The 21,910-nt window shown below is 36.7% G+C and overlaps 1 protein-coding gene across 1 annotated transcript; it reads right to left on the bottom strand.

Annotated features, from left to right (window-relative positions):
- Nucleotides 1-655: 655 nt before the first annotated feature.
- On the bottom strand, nucleotides 656-21,512 carry LOC141687270 (secreted RxLR effector protein 161-like). The gene is made up of 2 exons (XM_074492480.1): nucleotides 20,895-21,512; nucleotides 656-778 (listed from the first exon to the last, which is right to left on the bottom strand). Exons 1-2 carry the CDS (start codon nucleotides 21,510-21,512, stop codon nucleotides 656-658), a joined length of 741 nt encoding a protein of 246 aa, XP_074348581.1.
- Between the last annotated feature and the right edge of the window lie 398 nt (nucleotides 21,513-21,910).

The raw sequence follows: 21,910 nt of genomic DNA, 5'->3' as shown, positions 1-21,910 counted from the left end.
TTTGCCTCAGATTTTGCCCTAAAAGGGAAATCAACAACTTCGAACATTTAGCAAGTTCAAATAATGTTGAAATTTACTATGTGAAACCAGCTTGGTGAGCATATCAGCTGGGTTATCAGCAGTACCCCCTTTGCTCACCTTGATTCTCTTCTCACTTATTAGAAAATGACATCTCACATCTATGTTCTTAGTCAACTCACGATGGACCGGATCCTTGGCTAAACAGATTGCACTGAGACTGTCACAGTATACTGTAGCCTGATCATGGTGTAGACCCAAATCACTGACAAAACCTTTCAACCATATTTCTTCTTTTGCGGCTTCTGCCAATACCATGTACTCTGATTCTGTAGTAGACAAAGTCACCGTAGGTTGCAGAGTAGCTTTCCAACTGACAATTGAACCACCCAGAGTGAAAGCATAACCTGTCATAGATATTCAACTTTCAACATCTCCAGCATAATCAAAGTCTGAAAACCCTATCACCAAAAACTCCGTATCACCTCCATAAATGAGACCAACATTAGAAGTATGTTTTAAATATCGAACACCCTCTTCACAGCTTGTCAATGATTCTTACCTGGATCACCCATAAACCTACTAACAACACTGAAAGATTGTGCAAGGTCTGGTCTAGTTCAAACCATTGCATACATCAAGCTTCCACCGCACTAGCATAGGGAACTCGAGGCATGTACTTCATCTCCTCAGCAGACTTAGGCGCAGAAGTAACAGACAGATGTGCATTTGCAGCACTAAGGGGTATCCATGGGCATTCCTATATGTTAGATATATTAGTGATGTCATGTCTAATGTGATTTGTGTTTAGTTTTCAGATCTTACTTAACAGGACAAATTTGTGTTTAGTTTTCAGATCTTACTTAACAGGACAAATCAGTACTTAACTGGAAATCAGTATTTATACTGAAGTCAGGACTTAAGATATCAGAACTTAAGTTGTCAGAACTTAAGTTATCAGGAGATATTTATCAGGAGATAATATCAGGACTTAAGGAGACGTTCAGATAAGGAAGGCGGCTGATTGAAAGGAAAGAAGATCAAGACAAACATAAGAAGAAATATGTATGGAGAAGAATTTTACGAGGAATGGAATACTTGGAAGAAAAGATAACTGACTGATATATATTAGGAAGCAGAATTGTATTCGATATCAATTAGAAGATTATCTTGTAACTGTATAGTATATAAACACAGACATAGGGTTTATACTATATGTGTTATCATAATCGAGTTTATTAATTATTGTAACCCTAGATGCTCTCGTGATAATTTGTTCATCACTGAGAGAGAACAGTTCTTTGTAACAGAGTTTATTGTGTTAAATAAAATCTGTGTTTTGTTGCTTGAGTTCTTATATTCGATTTGATTGTAGTAAACACTGTATTCAACCCCCTTCTACAGTGTGTGTGACCTAACAAGTGGTATCAGAGCAATCTGTTAACATACATACAGTAAAGATCTAAAAACAATCATGTCTGAAGAAGCACAAACTCCAACCAAGCCCACCAAAACTGAAGAAACTCCAAAGACTCAAATCCATAATCGATATGAGACTATTAGGGTTCCCATACTGAAACCTTCTGAGTATTCCATATAAAAGGTGAGGATGTCTATGTTTCTAAAAGCTACAGATCCAGAATACCTTGACAGAATTAATGAAGGACCACATAAGCCAACCAAGCTCTCTATTGTAGTTACAGATCAGCCAACACAGACTGTACCAAAGGAGAAAAGTGAATATACAGCTGAAGATATCTCATCTATTGCAAAGGATGCAAAGGTAAGACATTTGCTGCACAGTGCCATTGATAATGTCATGTCAAACAGGGTAATTAACTGCAAGACTGCAAAGGAGATATGGGATGCCTTGGAAATAAGATGCCAGGGAACTGATTCAATTAAGAAGAACATGAGGACTATACTCACTCAAGAGTATGGGCACTTTGACTCAAAACCTGATGAGTCATTAACTGGTTTATATGATAGATTTGTCAAACTCTTGAATGATCTGTCACTGGTGGATAAGGAATATGATCTTGAAGATACTAATCTCAAATTCCTTTTAGCTCTTCCTAAAAGTTAGGATTTGAAGGCCACAACTATAAGAGATAACTATGCTCTTGATGAAACTACTCTTGATAAAATATATGGTATGCTCAAGACTCATGAACTTGAGATGGATCAAAGAAGCAAGATGCATGGGAGAAAGTCAAGGACAGTTGCTCTTAAGGCTGAGGAGGAATCCCCTAAAGTGGCTGTCTCAAAGAAAAGCAAAGGAAAGGCTCTCATCACAGGGTCTGATACTGAGTCATCAAGTTCTGATAGTGATGAGGATTCGGACACTGAAACTCTATCTGAGATGGACCCTGATGAAGAGATGATGAAGCTGTGTGCTCTTATGGTAAAAGGAATCACAAAGATTGCATACAGGAAATTCAGAAGAGGAAAGAAGTTTTCCAGGAAAGGTGCAAGTTCTGATAAGAAAGGTTTCAGAAAATTTGAAGGCAAAGGAGGAAGGTCTGACATAGGAGATTACTCAAATGTTAAATGCTACAACTGTGGTGAGAAAGGCCACATATCTCCTGATTGCAAGAAAGGAAAAAATGACAAAGACAAGGCTCTTGTCACAAAGAAGAAAAGCTGGACAGACACTTCAGATTCTGAAAGTGAGGTGAACTATGCCTTGATGGTAAATGCTGATAGCAGTTTTGAAGCTGCTGAGTTAAAGGTTGTTAGGTATGAATACAACACAGAGGGGGGTGGGTGGGTGAATGTGTTTTGGCTTAAATGTTTGATTTTTGATCGACTTTGGCTTTAGAAGTTGGTTGTTGTCAATGATTTAGTAGAATAGATGTTAAACATAAATAACTATGCAGATATATAAAACAAAGATCTTCAAAACTCACTTAATTTTATATTAAAAATCAAGCAGTGTTTTGCTAAAAAATCTCTAAGTTCTTGTTTTAGAACTTAGCTTCTTTCTTGAGAGAGAATACTCGATTTTATAATCTTGATTGTTACTTTTTAACTAGAGGACCAGTGTTAACTTTATAACTCAGTTAACTGCTGGTTTATACAGTGGATAATAAACATGCTATTAGCTTTTCTAAACTGTCATTGTCATATCTATTTATAGAAAAGCAAATCTTCCATTTCCAGCTTAGCATATCTTTAGCATCCCGTGTTTACTTTAATCTCCTCTGTCAGTTAATCTTTGCCATTAATCTTGCACATCTCTCAAGCTGCTTTTTGTAGACTTGTCAATGCAACTATGTGAATTGTTTGTTGATTTGCAACCTTGGATATTAAACTGTTCTGCAATTCTGTACTTAGAGAAATTTCTTCACTTCGAGATCTCCAATTAAGCTGTAGAGAACTCGACATCTCGATAGGAATGTTGGCTTGTCGATATCTCTGAAACTTCATTGTTGACTTGACTTATCGACAACTCTGAGTTCTCTAGTGAATTTTGGTTTATCGATAACTCAGAGTTCTCTAACGGACTTTGGCTTATCGATAACTCAGAGTTCTCTAATGAATGTATACTTGTCGATATCTCTGAGTTCTCGAATGGGTATCTGACTTATCGATATCTCCAATAGAATTTCCTGAGTTCTCGATAGTCAATTCCTGAGTTCTCGATAGGTCTTTCTGAGTTCTCGAATGAGTTCTCTATAACACTAATTTTGTGACTTGTAGAGATCTTGACTTAGAATGTTTTTCACCATACAGAATTATTCAACTCCAAGCTTCTTCATAGTTCTTCTGAGGCATGACCTTCTTGATCTTCTTCCAGATAGAATTCTTAGGCTTGACACTGTTTAAGGAAAAATGCTCCAGTCTGCTCCATATACATTTTACAGACATTAAGTGTTACAAGTATGAATTACAAATTTAGGTTACAATACAACTAATCTTAGGGTTGGCCCCAAGCTTAACTGATTGCTAATGACATTGTCAGCATCAGTAATCTTTGACATCATCATGTTAATGACATTGATAGCTCCAGTAATCTTTGACATCAGATCATTGAAGATTAATGACATTGTTAGCTCCAGTAAGTTTTTGACATCAGATCATTGAAGGTTAATGACATTGTTAGCTCCGGGAATCTTTGACATCATCTATTATATATTACAATCTCCCCCAACTTGTTCGTTATGAAATTATGCACAAGTTCTGATTGATGATGTCAAAACTTTATCCAAATGCAGAAACCAAAACCAATCTTCCCATCAGGTCTTTTTTTGTTGAGTTGCATTTAGATTTATTCAACATCCATTAGCTGTTTTGACATTTAGATATATTCTCCCCCTTTTTGACATTATCTCCAGGAAGAAAGATCCAACTAAATGCACATTATTCAAGCTGCTGTCATTGTCTATTTGGAGCACTGTCTACAGCTTCAAGCTTCATTGGGATTCAAGGTGATGAGTTTATAAAAAAAATTTCGCTTAGTCTCAAGGTGATAAAAGTCCTAAGCTCTCTGTTCTTTTGAATAAGTAGTCTCACCAATTCTCACTGCACTAGTTTCATGACTTTTGAGAATCAGAGTTCCCTCACAAGGATTACTAAATCCATATATTCATCTACCTCTCCTTTTGCCAGGAAGGATCCTGCCTCTCTTATTCTTTGTTTTCACTCAATCTTTTCTCTTATCCTCACATGAAAGGCTCAAATATTGTTTGACCTACAGAAATAAGAGGTGGCTGAGAAGAGGTAATTTGTGATCATATGATTAAAGGAAGACCATATAGGGCTAATCATACTCATTTCACCAGAAAAATGAGTGCATAAACATCTATGACTGGGGTCACAGTTTGACTCACAGATTGCTCTGTGGTTGTGACAGTTTGTTATTCACCACATGTAGTGGGAACCTCCAATGGAATTGGAAAGGATTTGACTAGGTTATTGTCATGTACACCAGCCTCAAACCTTTGTGCACCTTGCAGAGCACTGTCACATAAATGTGATAAGATTGCCTTCTTATGACATTGTCATAGGCAATTGTTCTTCTAGCTTTGACTGCTAAGACAGCTTCTGCTAGAGTTATGAGGGGAGGTGTTCCTTCTTGAGGAACCTCCAATTGAATTGGAGAAGATTTAGATAGCTCCCCCTCAGGAGTACTACCCTCAAACCTTTCAGTCTGTGAAGACTGTTTGTGCACATGAAGGTGCAAGAGAAACACTCATGAAATATTCAGTCAACTGATAAACTTTCATGTTTGGTGGATTCTTTTCTCAAACAACAGAACAATCTGAAGATCACCATGAAATTCCTGTCCTTTTGTAAAATAGGTGGCTTTTGAGAGTCACCTGAGTGGGATTGTGTTTGAGTTTGTGTTTGTGATGCTGTGCCTGGGTAAACCACAGTTTGGTTTTGAAGTGTTTTAGCTGCAGTTTTAGCACTAATACCTGTGAATTGATTATTTGAATTCCCTGTTGATGTCTTGTGTTAGACCTGTAATGCATTGAACAACTGTATCTTTTTGGAGTTTCATTAGACAAATACATTGCAAGATATTTTAGTTGCAAGCATTATTGTAGAAAAGACAAAATCTAATATAGATATAAGCACATAGTAATTATTACACAAACAAAAGATTTCAAGACAAGAATCAGAACTTTCAGACAAGAATCAAAACTTTCATTAAAAAAAACATAGTACATTAAGACAGATTTAACAAGTAAATCCTAATCCTAACTACTCTAATTCAGACTCCTTCTTCTCGGCCTCCAACCTCCTTGCCCTACGCTGGTAAGCTCTGGACATGGAGTGTGCAAGAGAGATGATCCTCTCCTGCAACTCCAAAGCAACAAGGCATTGCTGCTCAGCTACCCTGGCTCGTCTCTCCTGCTCGAAAGAGGCTTCCATCTCAAAGAAAAGAATGTTGATATGATCATTCCACGAGATTTCGTAAAAGACCTCAAGTGGAATATCAAAGGGGTTGTAAACAATCCCCTTGAGACGGACACGAAGTCCGATAGGATCAAAATACACTAGATCATCATCTAAATGATGGACCGGTTGATAAGCTCCATTAACAAGTCTGTAGAAGACCGGGGCATCCATTTGAATGAGAGAGAGAGATGAACAGGAGGTGAGTTTGAAATTTGATGTTTGTTGAGAGTAGGAGAGTGATGAGTGATAAAGAGTGAAGCGTTTTAATTTATAGAGGGAGTAAAGATAGAAACAAAGAGACTCTTGAGTTGCCCGGATAATAAGAGTAATAATCACATAAGCCTACTAGACAGCTAGAAATGACTAGTGACTATTCCCCATGCAAGTACTCAAGAATATTAGTTTATTTTAAAGAGTAACTATTCCCCATGCAAATAAGCACGTACTTCCTACACAAAAAGTAACCCACCCTATCAGCAAACAATCAAATAAATTTATCACTATCAGCATACTCAAAACAACATAAATAATGTACTAGTCTACTAACATTGGGCTAACATATTTCCACGTAAGCAAGAAGTCATATAAGCATGTAAAGTTGTCAATAAGTCAGAGAAATTTAGAGACAAAGTATGTCAAAAGTATTTTTATGAACAAAATTTATGAATTAAATTTGTTCAGTTTTTCATACTTTTTGTTTCTTTTGATCTGTTATTTATTAAGTTCATATACTGAAGATATGAAGTAATAAATATTCAGTTTACTTAGAATTTTGAGAAATTCCAAGTTAAGATTAATCGAGAAGTCTGGGTATTTATAGAAAAAGTAAAATACTTATCGAGAAGTCAAATAAACGTTTGATATTAAACTTATCGAGAAGTAATTTTGAATATGAAAAAGGTACGTTCGAGAAGTCAAATGACTTATCGAGAACTCTGATAAATGCCCAGTTTGTCCAAAAATGGACTAAAATACTTCTAATAATTATTTGAATTGAATCAAATTGAAATCAGAATAAATTTTCCAAAAGTATTTATCTAAAATAATTCATTGAATTAAATTATTTTAGTACTGAGTTATTGATAAGTCTCAAAATATCCTTGTCGAGAACTCTGTGAATTAACACTATTAGAGAACTCTACATGGTCTTGTCGATAAGTCATTTTGACTTATCGAGAACTCAGTTCTCTATACCTTTGAGTACTGTAATTCTGCCTTGTGTTAATTTTACACATTTAAGATGTAAATTAACAACTAAGCAGTTTACTTAGAATTTTGAAATATTCTAAGTTAATTTTTGAATTTTTTTAAGAAAAATAAATATACAGAGATTCTGAAATATTTATAATTCATATTCAGTTAATTTCCAATTAAATCAAACTAGGTTGATTTATTAGAAATTAATCTGCTGCAACACATTAGCTGAGTTCTTGCCTTAGGATGAAGAATTGAGCATTCCAATTTCACTCACAAGTCTAGTGAAAGTTGCTTCATCCAAAGGTTTAGTAAAAATGTCAGCTAATTGTTTCTATGTTGGAACAAAAATAAGCTCAATGGTACCATTTGCAGCATGTTTCCTGATAAAATGGTACCTAACATCAATGTGCTTTGTTCTAAAATGGTTAACTGGATTAGCTACTATAGATATGGCACTAGTATTATCACACATAATAGGAATTTTGTGTAACACTAGACCATAGTCCATTAGCTGATTTTTAATCCAAAGCACCTGAGCACAACAACTTCCAGCAGCTATATATTCAGCCTCAGCTGTGGAAGTTGACACAAATTGCTGTTTCTTACTATACCAGGATACAAGTCTTTGACTAAGAAATTGACAGCTTCCACTAGTACTTTTCCTATCAACCCTGCAACCAGCAAAATCTGCATCTGTGTATCCAACAGCTTCAAAACCAGTACCCTTAGGATACCATAATCCCAAGTTTGGAGTTCCCTTTAAGTATCTAAAAATCCTTTTTACAGCCATCAAATGTGATTCCTTTGGATTGGCTTGAAATCTGGCACATAGACAAGTAGCAAACATGATGTCTGGTCTCCTAGCAGTCAAATAAAGCAATGATCCAATCATCCCTCTGTAGCTTGAAATACCCACACTCTTGCCTTTCTTGTCTTCATCCAACTTGGTTGCAGTAGACATAGGTGTAGATGCAGGTGAGCTATCCACCATACCAAATTTCTTCAATAAGTCATTCACATATTTGGTTTGGCTGATAAAAATACCATCACTTCTTTGACTAACTTGAAGGCCAAGGAAGTAACTCAATTCTCCCATCATGCTCATTTCATACTCACTCTACATTAGCCTAGAGAATCTTTGACAAAGCTTTTCATTTGTAGATCCAAAGATGATATCATCCACATAGATTTGAACTAGGATCATATCTTCACCATGCTTCTTGTAGAAGAAAGTCTTATCAACAGTACCTCTGGTAAAACCATATTTGAGAAGAAATTCTGACAGTGTGTCATACCAGGCTCTAGGTGCCTGTTTCAGTCCATATAGAGCCTTGAGTAATTTGTAAACAAAATTAGGGAATTCTGGATCTTCAAAGCCAGGTGGCTGTTGCACATAGACTTCTTCTTCTAATTCACCATTAAGAAAAGCACTCTTGACATCCATTTGATACACCTTGAAATTTGAGTGTGCAGCAAATGCCAGAAAAATTCTTATTGCTTCTAGTCTAGCAATAGGAGCAAAAGTCTCATCATAGTCAATTCCCTCTTCTTGTGAGTAGCCTTTAGCAACCAACCTTGCTTTGTTTCTAGTAACAATTTCATTTTCATCCAATTTGTTCCTATACACCCACTTAGTTCCAATTATGCTTCTATTCTTTGGTGCAGGAACTAATTTCCAGACTTTGTTTCTCTCAAACTGATTCAGCTCCTCCTGCATAGCATATATCCAATCAGGATCCAATAGGGCTTCTTCAGTTTTCTTGGGCTCTACTTGAGATAGAAAACATGCATGTAGGCATTCATTATCAGTTACACTCCTAGTTCTCACACCAGCTGAGGGATCACCAATAATAGCTTCTACTGTATGACTCCTATCCCACTTTCTAGTGTGTGTCTATTGACTAGTGCCTTCATCATTTTCTTCAGTATTACCATGACTGTCATTTCCATTCTCTTCTTCTCCCCCTGAGTTTGTGCCATCAAATTCAGGTGTCTGAAGAGAGCTTTCATTCCCATGATTTTGTTCAGAGGTCTCTTCATTTGTCACTTGTTGTACCACAACTTCATCTTCCTCATCAGAATCACTATCAATGGTTAGATTTTCAAATGCAAGGGTTTCAGCATCATTTACATCAAGGCATTCCAAGCCTGGACACTTGTCATCATCAAAAGTCACATCTGTGCTTTCCATAATTTTCTTTTGATCAATCACATAAACTTTGTAGGCTGTTCTTTCCAATGAATATCCCAGAAAAATTGCTTCAAAAACTTTAGAGTCAAATTTTCCCACATATTCAGAGTTGTCTTTTAGAATAACACATGTAGATGCTTCACTGTAGGCTTCCTGTTAGACATGATTAAGTAAGGTGATTTTCCATGAGCTTTGTTTATGAGATATCTGTTTTGAGTGTAGCATGCAGTATTAACAGCCTCTTCCCAAAAATTAGTTGGAAACTGAGCATCTTATAGTAAGGTTCTAGCAGCTTCAACCAATGTTCTATTTTTCCTCTCAACTACTCCATTCTGTTGAGGTGTTCTAGCTGCTGAGAATTCTTGAACAATACCTTTGCTTTTGCAGAATTCACTTAATGTTGAGTTTCTGAATTCTGTTCCATTATCACTCCTCAATCTTTTCACACTAACTTCTCCTTCAGCTTGCTTCTCAATTTTCTTGATGTGCTCAATTATAATGTTTGGAGTTTCATCTTTAGAGTACATGAACTCAACCCAAGTGTATCTTGAGAAATCATCAACCATGATAAGGGCATTTTGTTCCTTGAAATGGACAAGACATTTACTGGCCCAAACAAGTCCATGTGAATAAGTTGTAGAGGTGCACTTATAGAATTCACAGATTTTGACTTGTGACTTGATCTTTTCATTTTTCCTTTCTGACAAGCTTCACAAACTTCCAGTTGGGCAAATTCCAGACTGGGCATGTCTCTCACAAGCTCCTTCTTGACTATGGTGTTGATTACTTTGAAATTCAAGTGAGATAGCTTCTTATGCCATAATTTTCTTTGCTCTTCTGATGCCTTGGTGTAGAAATAACACACTCCATCCTTATTTGTTGAGTCTAAGTCTGCAACAAATAAGCTTCCCTTTCTTACTCCTTTAAGAGCAATTTCACCAATCTTTTTACTAATAAAAACACAATCTTCTTTGTTGAAAACAACTTGAAAACCTCTGTCTGCAAATTGACTAACACTTAGAAGATTTACTTCTAATCCAGCAACTAGTGCTACATCTTCAATGACAACATTTCCAGAATTAATCTTGCCATATCCCATTGTGAATCCTTTGCTGTTGTCTCCAAAGGTCACCAAAGGGCCAGCCATCTCCTCAAATTGTGATAGCAGGGCCTTATCACCTGTCATATGCCTGGAACATCCACTATCAATGATCCATATGACCTTTTTTCCTTTGCCCTGCAGATAATGAGGATTAAGTGTGTTTATCTACCCAAGCTGTGTTGGGCACTTTCTTCTTGTTAACTGATTTTGCAGAAGTAGAATGAGAATTTTCAGATAAAATGGAATTCATAGGATGTTGAGCATTTTCCCTTTTAGATATAGAACCAACTTTTGATTCTATGAGATCAATTCTCAATTTATGGCAACTCTTCATCACTTTCATGTTGCAGGGAATGCAGTCAAACTTGTCACAGAATGAATATGGATCATTAGCCTTAGCTTCATTGTACTTGCAGACTCCTTCAGGTGGATTGCTAATAATCTTTTTACAAAGATGAGTTAGGTGATTCATTGATCCACAATTCTCACACCTCTTTCTAGGAGCATCTGCAACATAAGCAAAATTATTGCTTTTGTTTATCCCAATCTTTCCATTTCTATACTTCTTTTTCTTTTTGACCTGTTCAGCTTTAATCTCCTTCACAGGCTCCTTAGTTTCTTGATTGACTTTTGGTGTTTCAACAGAGATGGAAGACTGAGTTGTCTCATCATTTTTCTTCTCCTTGTCCTCATCAACTATTTCCTGTTTGATGATCAACTCTTCTTCAGTGAAGTTCACTTCACATGCCTTGAACAAAGGTGATTCAACTTTCTTCAAAATAATTGGAACATCCTCAGTTTCAGTTGATTTTCCTTTGTCACTGACAGACTTCTTTTTGTTGTTCAAACCCTCATAATCAAGACCAATGGTAATGTTTGCACATGGCTTGTTCTTTTCATGATATTGGCCAATCAAATCAGAAGCATTTTTGAAGGATTTCAGCTTCACTTCATTCTTCTCCAGCCTTTTGCTCAATACTGCTTCAATTTCACTTGCACACTTTAATTTGTTCTTTAAGTATGCATTTTCTTGCTTAGTAGTATCAAGCTCAACCAGCAACAATTCAGTCTCTTGTTTTTCACTCTCAAGTTTTTCATTGATCTTTTTCAATATGCTAACTTCCTCATTTACAACAACCATGCTTGTATGAATGTGGACCATTTCTGTGCTCATCTTTTCAACCGTTTCCTTATATTGACTCACATTTAAATCAATTATGGTAAGAGTTGGTACCTGTGATTTAGATGATGAAGAGTCTCCTTGCTCCAAGGCCATGGGTGCATAGTTTCCAACTTCTTCATCTTCATCATTATCTGAATTATTCCAGCTTTTACCCTCAACAATATAAGCTTTCCCTTGTTGCTTCTTTAGAAGAGCATCATAATTTGCTTCCAATTCAAGATAGGCCTTGTCTTTCTTTGCCTTCTTGGGTTTCCTACATTCTGTAGCAAAATGGCCCAACTCATCACAATTAAATCACCTTATTTTTGATCTATCAACAGATCCATTTTTGTAGCCATTTTTGCTATCAAGAGTGTACTTCCCTTTTCCCTTCCAGCTGCTGTCTTTGTTGAAGGACTGTCCTTTGCTCTTGAAGAATCTTGGTTTCTTCACTCTAATGTTAGAGAATTTTCTAGCCAAGTAAACCATTGATTTGTCTAGCTCATCAAGCTCATCAAGAGTGTAGAATTCATCTTCTTCATCCAATTCCAGTATGACTTGTTCTTTAGTGTCATTGACTCTTTTCTCACTTGTAGAAACTTCTGGAGTTTGGGATCTTTGCTCATCATTAGAGGTTTGGCCATCATTCACAATTAGTGCACTTGAGCCGTCCAGTATATATCCTTGACCAGCCCTTAATGATTTCTTTTGAATCATTTCAAGTTCATAAGTTTTCAGAACCCCATAGAGCACTTCCAGTGTGATTCTACTCAAATCCCTTCATTCTCTAATTGCAGAGATCTTTTGTTCCAAATGATCAGGGAGAGTAAGCAAGAACTTCAAATTCACTTCTTCGACATCATAGAATTTATCATGAAGCTGCAAGTCATTTATCAGCTTATTAAACCTTTCAAACACATTAGTAATACCCTCTTTTGGTTGAGCCATAAAACCCTCATACTGAGAAATCAATATCCTTCTTTGATTTGATCTAACCTCCTCAGTTCCTTCACAGAGTATCTCAATCTTTTCCCAGATCTGTTTAGCAGTGTCACAGTTGACAATGTTATTATACATTACATTGTCAAGTGACTCAATTAGTATCAGTTGCAAAGCACCGTTTAGGAAAACTTTCTCTCTTTCAGGGTCAGTATACTCAGAGGGATCCTTGGGAGCATAATGAGCTGGAATAACCATGTCTCCATCTGTGGTTTCCTCAACTCTAACCACAGGAGTGAAGGGCCCGTTCTTGAGGATACCAATGTAAAGATGATTGGCCATTCTTATAAACAACAACATTTTCTTTTTCCATAAAGTGTAGTTGGCCTTATCAAAGGGAGGAATCTTGATACTACTGATTTTCCGTGTATTCATTTTTCCAAGATCTAATCTGTTTACTTTTAGATTTTGCTCTGATACCACTTATTAGGTATGAATACAACACAAGGGGGGGGGGTGAATGTGTTTTGGCTTAAATGTTTGATTTTTGATCGACTTTGGCTTTAGCAGTTGGTTGTTGTCAATGATTTAGTAGAATAGTTGTTAAACATAAATAACTATGCAGATATGTAAAACAAAGATCTTCAAAACTCACTTAATTTTATATTAAAAATCAAGCAGTGTTTTGCTAAAAAATCTCTAAGTTCTTGTTTTAAAACTTAGCTTCTTTCTTGAGAGAGAATACTCGATTTTCTATCTTGATTATTACTTTTTAACTAGAGGACCAGTGTTAATTTTATAACTCAGTTAACTGCAGGTTTACACAGTGGATAATAAACATGCTATTAGTTTTTTTAAACTATCACTTGTCATATCTATTTATAGAAAAGCAAATCTTCCATTTCTGGCTTAGCATATCTTTAGCATCCCGTGTTTACTTTAATCTCCTCTGTCAGTTAATCTTTGCCATTGATCTTGCACATCTCTCAAGCTGCTTTTTGTAGACTTGTCAATGCAGCTATGTGAATTGTTTGTTGGTTTGCAACCTTGGATATTAAACTGTTCTGCAATTCTGTACTTAGAGAAATTTCTTCACTTCGAGATCTCCAATTAAGCTGTAGAGAACTCGACATCTCGATAGGCATGTTGGCTTATCGATATCTCTGAAACTTCATTGTTGACTTGACTTATCGACAACTCTGAGTTCTCTAGTGAATTTTGGTTTATCGATAACTCAGAGTTCTCTAACGGACTTTGGCTTATCGATAAATCAGAGTTCTCTAATGAATGTATACTTGTCGATATCTCTGAGTTCTCGAATGGGTATCTGACTTATCGATATCTCCAATAGAATTTCCTGAGTTCTCGATAGTCAATTCCTGAGTTCTCGATAGGTCTTTCTGAGTTCTCGAATGAGTTCTCTATAACACTAATTTTGTGACTTGTAGAGATCTTGACTTAGAATGTTTTTCACCAAACAGAATTATTCAACTCCAAGCTTCTTCATAATTCTTCTGAGGCATGACCTTCTTGATCTTCTTCCAGATATAATTCTTAAGCTTGACACTGTTTAGGGAAAAATGCTCCAGTCTGCTCCATTTACATTTTACAGACATTAAGTGTTACAAGTATGAATTACAGATTAAGGTTACAATACAAGTAATCTTAGGGTTGGCCCCAAGCTTAACTGATTGCTAATGACATTGTCAGCATCAGTAATCTTTGACATCATCATGTTAATGACATTGATAGCTCCAGTAATCTTTGACATCAGATCATTGAAGATTAATGACATTGTTAGCTCCAGTAAGTTTTTGACATCAGATCATTGAAGGTTAATGACATTGTTAGCTCCGGGAATCTTTGACATCATCTATTATATATTACAAAGGTACCTCAAATAACTTATGCTTTTCATACTGATGATATTACTGAGTTGATAAGATATCTTAAAACCATGTTCATTAGTTATAGAAATCAAACTTTAACATGTGAAAGATTAACTTCTGAAAATCTTTGTTATTCCTAGTGAACTAACAATGAGATTTACAGAAGGGGGGTTGAATGTATATCTCAAAACTTTTTCAAGTTTTGAGCAGTTTCAAAGGCTGTGTGTTTAAGATAAACAAGTGTGTGAATTGCTTTAAGCTAATACAGACAGATATATATTCAAGCACAAAAGTACAGAACACAACAGACCTTAAAAACTTTTCTGGTGGATTTGTTGTTCCACCAGAGATGGTATTTCAGAAAATCTGTGATTCAAGAAGTTGATCACAGCTGCATCCTAGTACAAACTAGATAATTTTTCTCAAGATTTTTCTAAACAGCTCTGAAAAAATTCTATTCTAATTACTAGCTGCTACTTGGTTTATATATCACCAAGTTTACAAGTGAAGACAAAGATAAAAAGTACAATAATAAAATAAATTCTCCACTTGTTTCTTCTCCATTTTACTCCAGTGCATTGTTGACTATTGCCTCTTTATGCTAGAGTAGAACGGCTGCTTTTTCTGATGTTCCTGAAATAGGCTACCACATCTCAGTTGTCTCTGTCAACCCATGTGCCTCTGTTTGTAGGTACAACTACCACTTGTCAACTGCTATTTAACAGAACATCCGTTGAAGCCTTTATCCGTTGATGGCTTTATCCGTTGATGTGTTAGCAGTTGAAGCTCTATCCGTTGATGCACTCATCCGTTGAAGGATGTTATCCGTTGAAGCTTTAGAGACATCCGTTGAAGCTTTGTTTCTCATCCGTTGAAGGTCTTTAAGTTATCCGTTGACACCATTTCATTTATACAAAATTACAAGGCATGAAATATTTACAATTGGCCTTCCTATCTGCATATCCTTTAGAAGTCAACATGACTTATAATTTCCCTCAACATTTAAGAATTATATCTCAAATTCAGAGACTGAAATGTGCTACAACACTAGACTTATTTCTAAGTAAAGCTACACCATCAACGGATAGCCAAAGTGGTCTTATCCGTTGAGGCTACAAACACTAGATTTCTACTTAAGTGTTTTGTTAAACATATCATCAAACTAATGCATATATATTCCTAACAATCTCCCCCTATTTATGTCTATAAGAATTGTAGACATAAATTCAAGGTTAACTTGATGATAACAAAACACTTAACAAATATATGAACTGAAACTAAGTAGAAATTTAAAAGTGCTGCAAAAGTGTATGTACTAGAAGGTAATTGAAGATTTACAGTGTTTCCAAGGGTGCTCCACTAGCCTGAGCAAATCATCTTTTTCTTCTTTGATCCCTGGTTTTCTTTCCTAGCCCTTTGTCATTTTCCTCAATTTGGAGTTGGAGTTGTCTGAAGAATTCAGCTTCATCTTCATCACTGATATCCAACTTAGATTGCATTTCTTTGAGAGTTTCATTGCTGGCAATCTTGAGTTGGTCTTCAAGTCTGAAAAATCTTCTGACTCCTTTATCATCTCTGAATTCCATCACCCAATGAGGTGATTTGTGAATTGTAGTTCCCCTTTCTTGAATGAGTAAGGTTCTGGGCAAAACATTGGGCTCCCTCCAAGTTTTCCTTATGTTGGCAATCTTGTTGAGAATTTCAGTCTTGGCAGTCCTGGTAAAGCCAGAATCCTTTTGTATGGCTAAAAAGACTCTGATCAAGGTAGAGTAGCCTTCATTCAGAATCCTGTAGAGAGGCCATGTTCTTTCCCCAGCTCCTTTGTATCTGAACACCAATCTCTCTGGTAGCTGTCTGTAAGCAGCAATTCCCCTTACATCCTCCAGCTCATCCAGATAGAGTTCAATGTCTGAAATTTCTTTTATGTCACATATGTGAACATAATCATCTTTAGAAATGGGTGGCTTAGGGTTAGGTTTATGTTTTTGAGTGAATTTTTTAGAGTTTAGGGGAGGTGTAGATTTGGATTTTCTTTTCTGTTTCTTTGGTAGTGGAAGAGTGGTTAAAAAGGTAGGCAAATTGATGGTGTCCCAATCAATAGGTTCCTCTTTTGGGATGATTGGTTCACCATGGATGTTTATAGTGGGATCAGCAACAAAGGGTTCAGGTATGGAAGGTAGAGATTTAGTTTCTTCAGTGTTGCCTTCACTCCTTCTATGTGCCTTGGCCTTTCTTCTGTTTCCCTTCTGCCATTCCTCTTTTTCCTCCATGCTTTCACCAAATATACTCCCAAAAACCTCATCTAAGTTTGCAATCTTGTCTTCACCCCTGACTTCAATTCCTTTCTCATTTTCAACTAGACTTGACTTTAGCTTTTGTTCAAGCTTTGCTTGTGCTCTTTTGTCAGCCTTGAGTTTTTCAGCTTCTTTCTTTAACCTTTTGGTTTCTTCCCTCTTGGCTATTGAGAATTTGGGATGTCCTTGCATCACACATATGCTCTTTCCCTCTCTAAAGATAATAACCATGTTTCTCCTTACTGCCTCATCCATGGTCTCCTTATGTTTTATGATGCTAGTACCCAAAACTTTGTCTTCATCAGGCTTTGGAAGAGGAAAGTCCACTTCTTTCATCTGAGCAAAGTCTAGAGGGTTCTTTGTGGAGTCCTTGCTGGATCTGGTGTTGGGCTTGAGAACCATAGGTTTTAGATTCTTGAAAGAAGTCTCTCCAACCTTATTTCTCCTTTCTGGCTTGTGCTCCATATTGATTGGTTCAACCTTTGTGCTATGTTTCACAGATATTGATTTATCTTGTGTTGAGCCAAACAGCTGTTGCATCCTTTCATCAATTCTCCTCCTTTGCTCTTTCACTTGAATTTCAGCTGCTGCTAGCTGGATTAAATCAATTCCATCAGGCTTTCCTTTGATTTGAATGATTGGAGAAGTAGTGATGGCAGGAACTAGCACTTTAGATATTTAGATTTTTGTAGATGGCTCTCCTTCCCCTTCCCTTTTACTCTCCTCCTTTTTGTTATCATCAAGGAGAGGGGTCAAGCCCTGTGCTTTTGCCAGCTGCATAAGTAGATTTGTTTGAGATTGTTGGTTGTGAAGAATGGTGGCCACAGAATCTTCAATAACTTGAACTCTGTCTTCCAATTTGGCCAGCCTCTTTTCAGTATGTGATTCCTTTTTCAATCTCAATAAAATGTCCTGCATTGTACCAAAGGGCATGACTGAATCCAATTTTTTAGAATTATAGGATTTCAAGTCAGCAATATCCTTTCTGAGTTCATCCACACTCAGATTCTGTCTTACTTGCTGCAACTTCATGAGATGCAGTGAGTCCAAGTGAGCTGTAAGGATAGCCTTTGTACCAGCATGAGAAGTTTTCTGAATGGCCTGTTTGATAGTACTGATTTGTTTGACTAAGGAGACATTGAATTGCCCTGTTGTAGACTCCTTTGTGAAGGCCCATTCAGGTAGATTTGGAATAGAACTAGGGTCTTCATCTCCCCCTAAGTTCATGCTTCCATCAGAAGAAACAAAGTCATCATCATCAGAATTTACTCCAAATTCTTCAAATGACTCACCAGCTGTTGAAGGCATCTTGTTAATAGCAGTTTTGTCCCTTTGAAGAGATGCTGTTGTATGTACTAGATGTAGTGTCTTTTCTGCCTCCACATTGCCCTGTGCAGCCAATACTTGATAGGCTGAAACAGGATGAGTAAAAGTGTCAGCATCCAAGGAAATGTTATCAATTACAGCTTTGTAATGTTGCTGAAATTGTCTTTCCTTTTCAGCATCACTCACAATCATTGACTCACTAGCAATGGCTGGATCCATCCTTATATCTGCTGTACCTGCCTTTCTCTCATTTTCTCTATGTTCTTGCATCAGGGGCTCCCCCTGGCTCACACAACTCACTCTCTCACCTTCACCTACTAAGGTGGTACTCCTCTCACTTACTTTTGCCATGCTGGAAGAAATAGCATGCATATTTGAGCTCTCAATCTCTCCTTTTGCCTGGGAGCAACCCAGCCTCTCACTCAAATTGTCACTCCCTTCCCTCAGTCCTAGAAGTGATTGTACAGTAATCAAGTCTTCTACACTTGGAATTGTTTCAGTTGTGTGTGTAGAGACTATCAACGGATGAGGAATAGCCGTTGAAGGTGAAACTGATGGTATCAACGGATAACTGCTGTTAAGCTTATCCGTTGAAGAATAACCACTTGTCAACGGATGAGTGATATCCGTTGAAGAAGGAAAAGAAGTAGAAATTGAAAGTGATATAACTGTTGAATCTGTGTAGATTGATATGAGTTTTGGTGACACAGATCCTTCAATTACATCTGAAAGAATTTGCGGGTGATCCAACAAATCATCTAAAAGATGATGATCACCTGTATTTGAGTGGGGCTCCTCCCTGAGTTGTAAAGAGAGAGAATCAGGAATTGATGGGAATAACATATCCACATCTAGAGATGGTGAAGAAGTGTGTGGTGATTGATGTGTGTTAATTGTGAGAGAATGGGGCTGTGACTCCACATTTGTTGGAGCCACATCAAACTGAGTTTGAGAAGGCATAGATACAGATGGATGTATCTGTGCAGTGTGTGCACCCTGTGTAGAAGATTGGGTTCTAGCTTTCTTTCTTCTAATAAAGGCTTTTGTTGGTGAGTGTTTGGCTTTAGTGTCCCTCCCTCGTTTGTGTGTTCCTGGTTGGGAACTATTTTCAATAGTTACATCCTTTTGAAGGATGCAGCTAGGGATATGCTAGTAACCTTTTCAACCACCACAGCTTTTTGAGAAACTGTGGCTTGGCTAGCTTGGGAAGCACTTTTCTCTCCTTCCTTATCCTGGGGGTTTCTTTGATGTTCACCCCTCCCCTCACCACTCACACCCTGTTCACTCCCCTCAGGGTTAATGGTAGGTGTTACAACTGTTGTCTTTTGAGAAACAATAGAGGTGGTTTTCTTTGTCTTTGATTTTGAAAGTTTAGTTTTGGTGACCTTGGTAGGAATCTGTTGGGGTATTGTCACAGATTCCATGGCCACACTAGAAGATAAAGAAATTGAGGGGTTGGAAGAAGTAGGAGTTGTAGAAGCAATTACCTCACCTACCTGAGGTGCATTCATGATTGGTAGATATACCAATGGCACACTGCTGTTGAGATCCATTCTCAATAAATCTGCAAGAACTCTTTTCTCTTGTGCCCAGCACTTGAGTTTATTATTCTCATTCGTAATGACCAAACCTTCAGCAACATGATTAGCCAATAACATAAATAATCTAGCATAATAGATGTTATTAGGTCTATTAGCTTTGTTACCTAATCTAGTACCCAATTCTAGCATAACATAGTTGCTAAAATTAAAATACCTATCAGAAACAAGCATATAGAGCATATTAACAAGAGATGAAGTTATGGCATCAAAATTGCTAATTTTCCCAGAGAAAACCTTGATAAAGGCATCCCCAAGGAAACTCCATTCTTTCCTAAGGCCTTTTCTTTTAATACTCCCTAAACTAGCAGAGTTAAGAGAATAACCTATGGAATCTAACATGCTGGATACATCATTATCAGTGTATGGTGTCATGGCATTGTTCTCAGGTAATTTAAAACATGCTAGTAAGTCATCACAGTTAACACAGTAATTTTTACCTTTGAGAGTGAAGGAGATAGTCATATCTATGGAGTTGAACTCAGCAGTTGTCCAAATCTCCTCAACTACTTCACAGTAAATCGTTGGGGCTTCCAGCATTTCATAGCTAAGTTTACAGTTTTTGATGAAGTCCATCATTTTGTGATAATCTGAGTGGGCTTCATTCTTTTCTACCAAAGCTATGAAATTGTTCTTCTCATAGATGAACCCAGATTGAGACATAATCTTTACTACTGGTGCCATTGTTGTGAGTAGAAATAGCAGAGAATAACTTGAAGGTTTTGCAGAGAGAAAATGGTAAAAGCTTTGAAATTTCAAGAAAGCGTAAAGTAAAAATGAAAAATCAGAAGGGCTTATATACTTTCTCAAATTAAAAAGCATAAATAAGAGATTAAACAATAAATATATGTAAGTGAATTTCAGCCGTTTAAGAATAAACTGTAAGTATTCTAAAAACTACCTTTAAAACAAATACATACAGCTGTATGTATGAGTATCAACGGTTAAGACAATAGAATCAACGACTGTGAAACACTTGAATCGACTGATGTGATATTTCAACGGATAAGGTAAACTGTCATCCGTTGAAGAGCACTTCAGTTTTATCCGTTGACGGATAAAAATTCCAGAAATGTATATGACTTTCAACGGATAATGAACATCCGTTGACAGAACAGTTTTGACTTTCAACGGATAGGGAATATCCGTTGATGGAATAATCTATGTTAAAAATCAAATTTGTTCTTGCAGCTAATACATTTCAGGCTTCAATTCAAATTGCAATAAGGACATGAATTTTAAGAGTAATTAAGCATACCTAGCTCACTTACCAATCTTGTGAATGTTGATTCATCAAGTGGCTTGGTAAATATGTCTGCAATTTGTTGTTCACTTGGAACAAAATGAAGTTCTACTGTACCTTTCATCATATGTTCCCTAATGAAGTGGTACTTGATATCAATGTGCTTGGTCCTTGAGTGCTGCACAGGATTCTCTGTTATGGCTATGGCACTTGTGTTGTCACAAAAAATAGGAATTCTATCAACATGTAGTCCATAATCAAGGAGTTGATTCCTCATCCATAACACTTGAGAGCAGCAACTTCCAGCAGCAATGTATTCAGCCTCAGCTGTAGAAGTAGAGACTGAATTTTGCTTTTTGCTAAACCATGATACAAGCTTGTTTCCCAGGAATTGGCAGGAGCCTGTTGTACTTTTCCTGTCTATTTTGCAACCTGCATAATCTGCATCTGAGTAGCCAATTAGATCAAAACCAGACTCTCTAGGGTACCAAATTCCTAGATTTGGAGTCCCCTTGAGATATCTGAAAATTCTTTTAATAGCTACTAAGTGAGATTCTTTAGGGTCAGCTTGAAATCTAGCACAGAGACATGTAGAAAACATTATATCTGGTCTACTGGCAGTTAAATATAAAAGTGAACCAACCATGCCTCTATAACTTGTAATGTCCACAGACCTTTCAGTCTTATTTAATTCAAGTTTGGTGGCAGTGGCCATGGGAGTTTTTGCAGATGAACATTCTATTAAGTCAAACTTCTTTAAAAGATCATAAATATATTTAGTTTGACTAATGAAAATTCCATCACTAACTTGTTTAACTTGTAAACCAAGAAAATAGGTTAGTTCTCCCATCAGGCTCATTTCATAATTACTTTGCATTAGCTTAGCAAACTTTTTACAAAGCTTATCATCTGTAGATCCAAATATTATGTCATCTACATAAATTTGAACAAGTATACTAGAGCCATTAACATTCCTAAAGAAGAGAGTTTTATCAACAGTACCTCTAGTGAAGTGATTCTCCAAAAGGAATTTTGATAAGGTTT

This window comes from Apium graveolens, chromosome 2 (genome assembly GCF_009905375.1).
Source record: "Apium graveolens cultivar Ventura chromosome 2, ASM990537v1, whole genome shotgun sequence".
Taxonomy (NCBI): domain Eukaryota; kingdom Viridiplantae; phylum Streptophyta; class Magnoliopsida; order Apiales; family Apiaceae; genus Apium; species Apium graveolens.
Note: the sequence above shows the minus strand (reverse complement) of the source record. Positions and strands in the feature narration are given on the sequence as shown.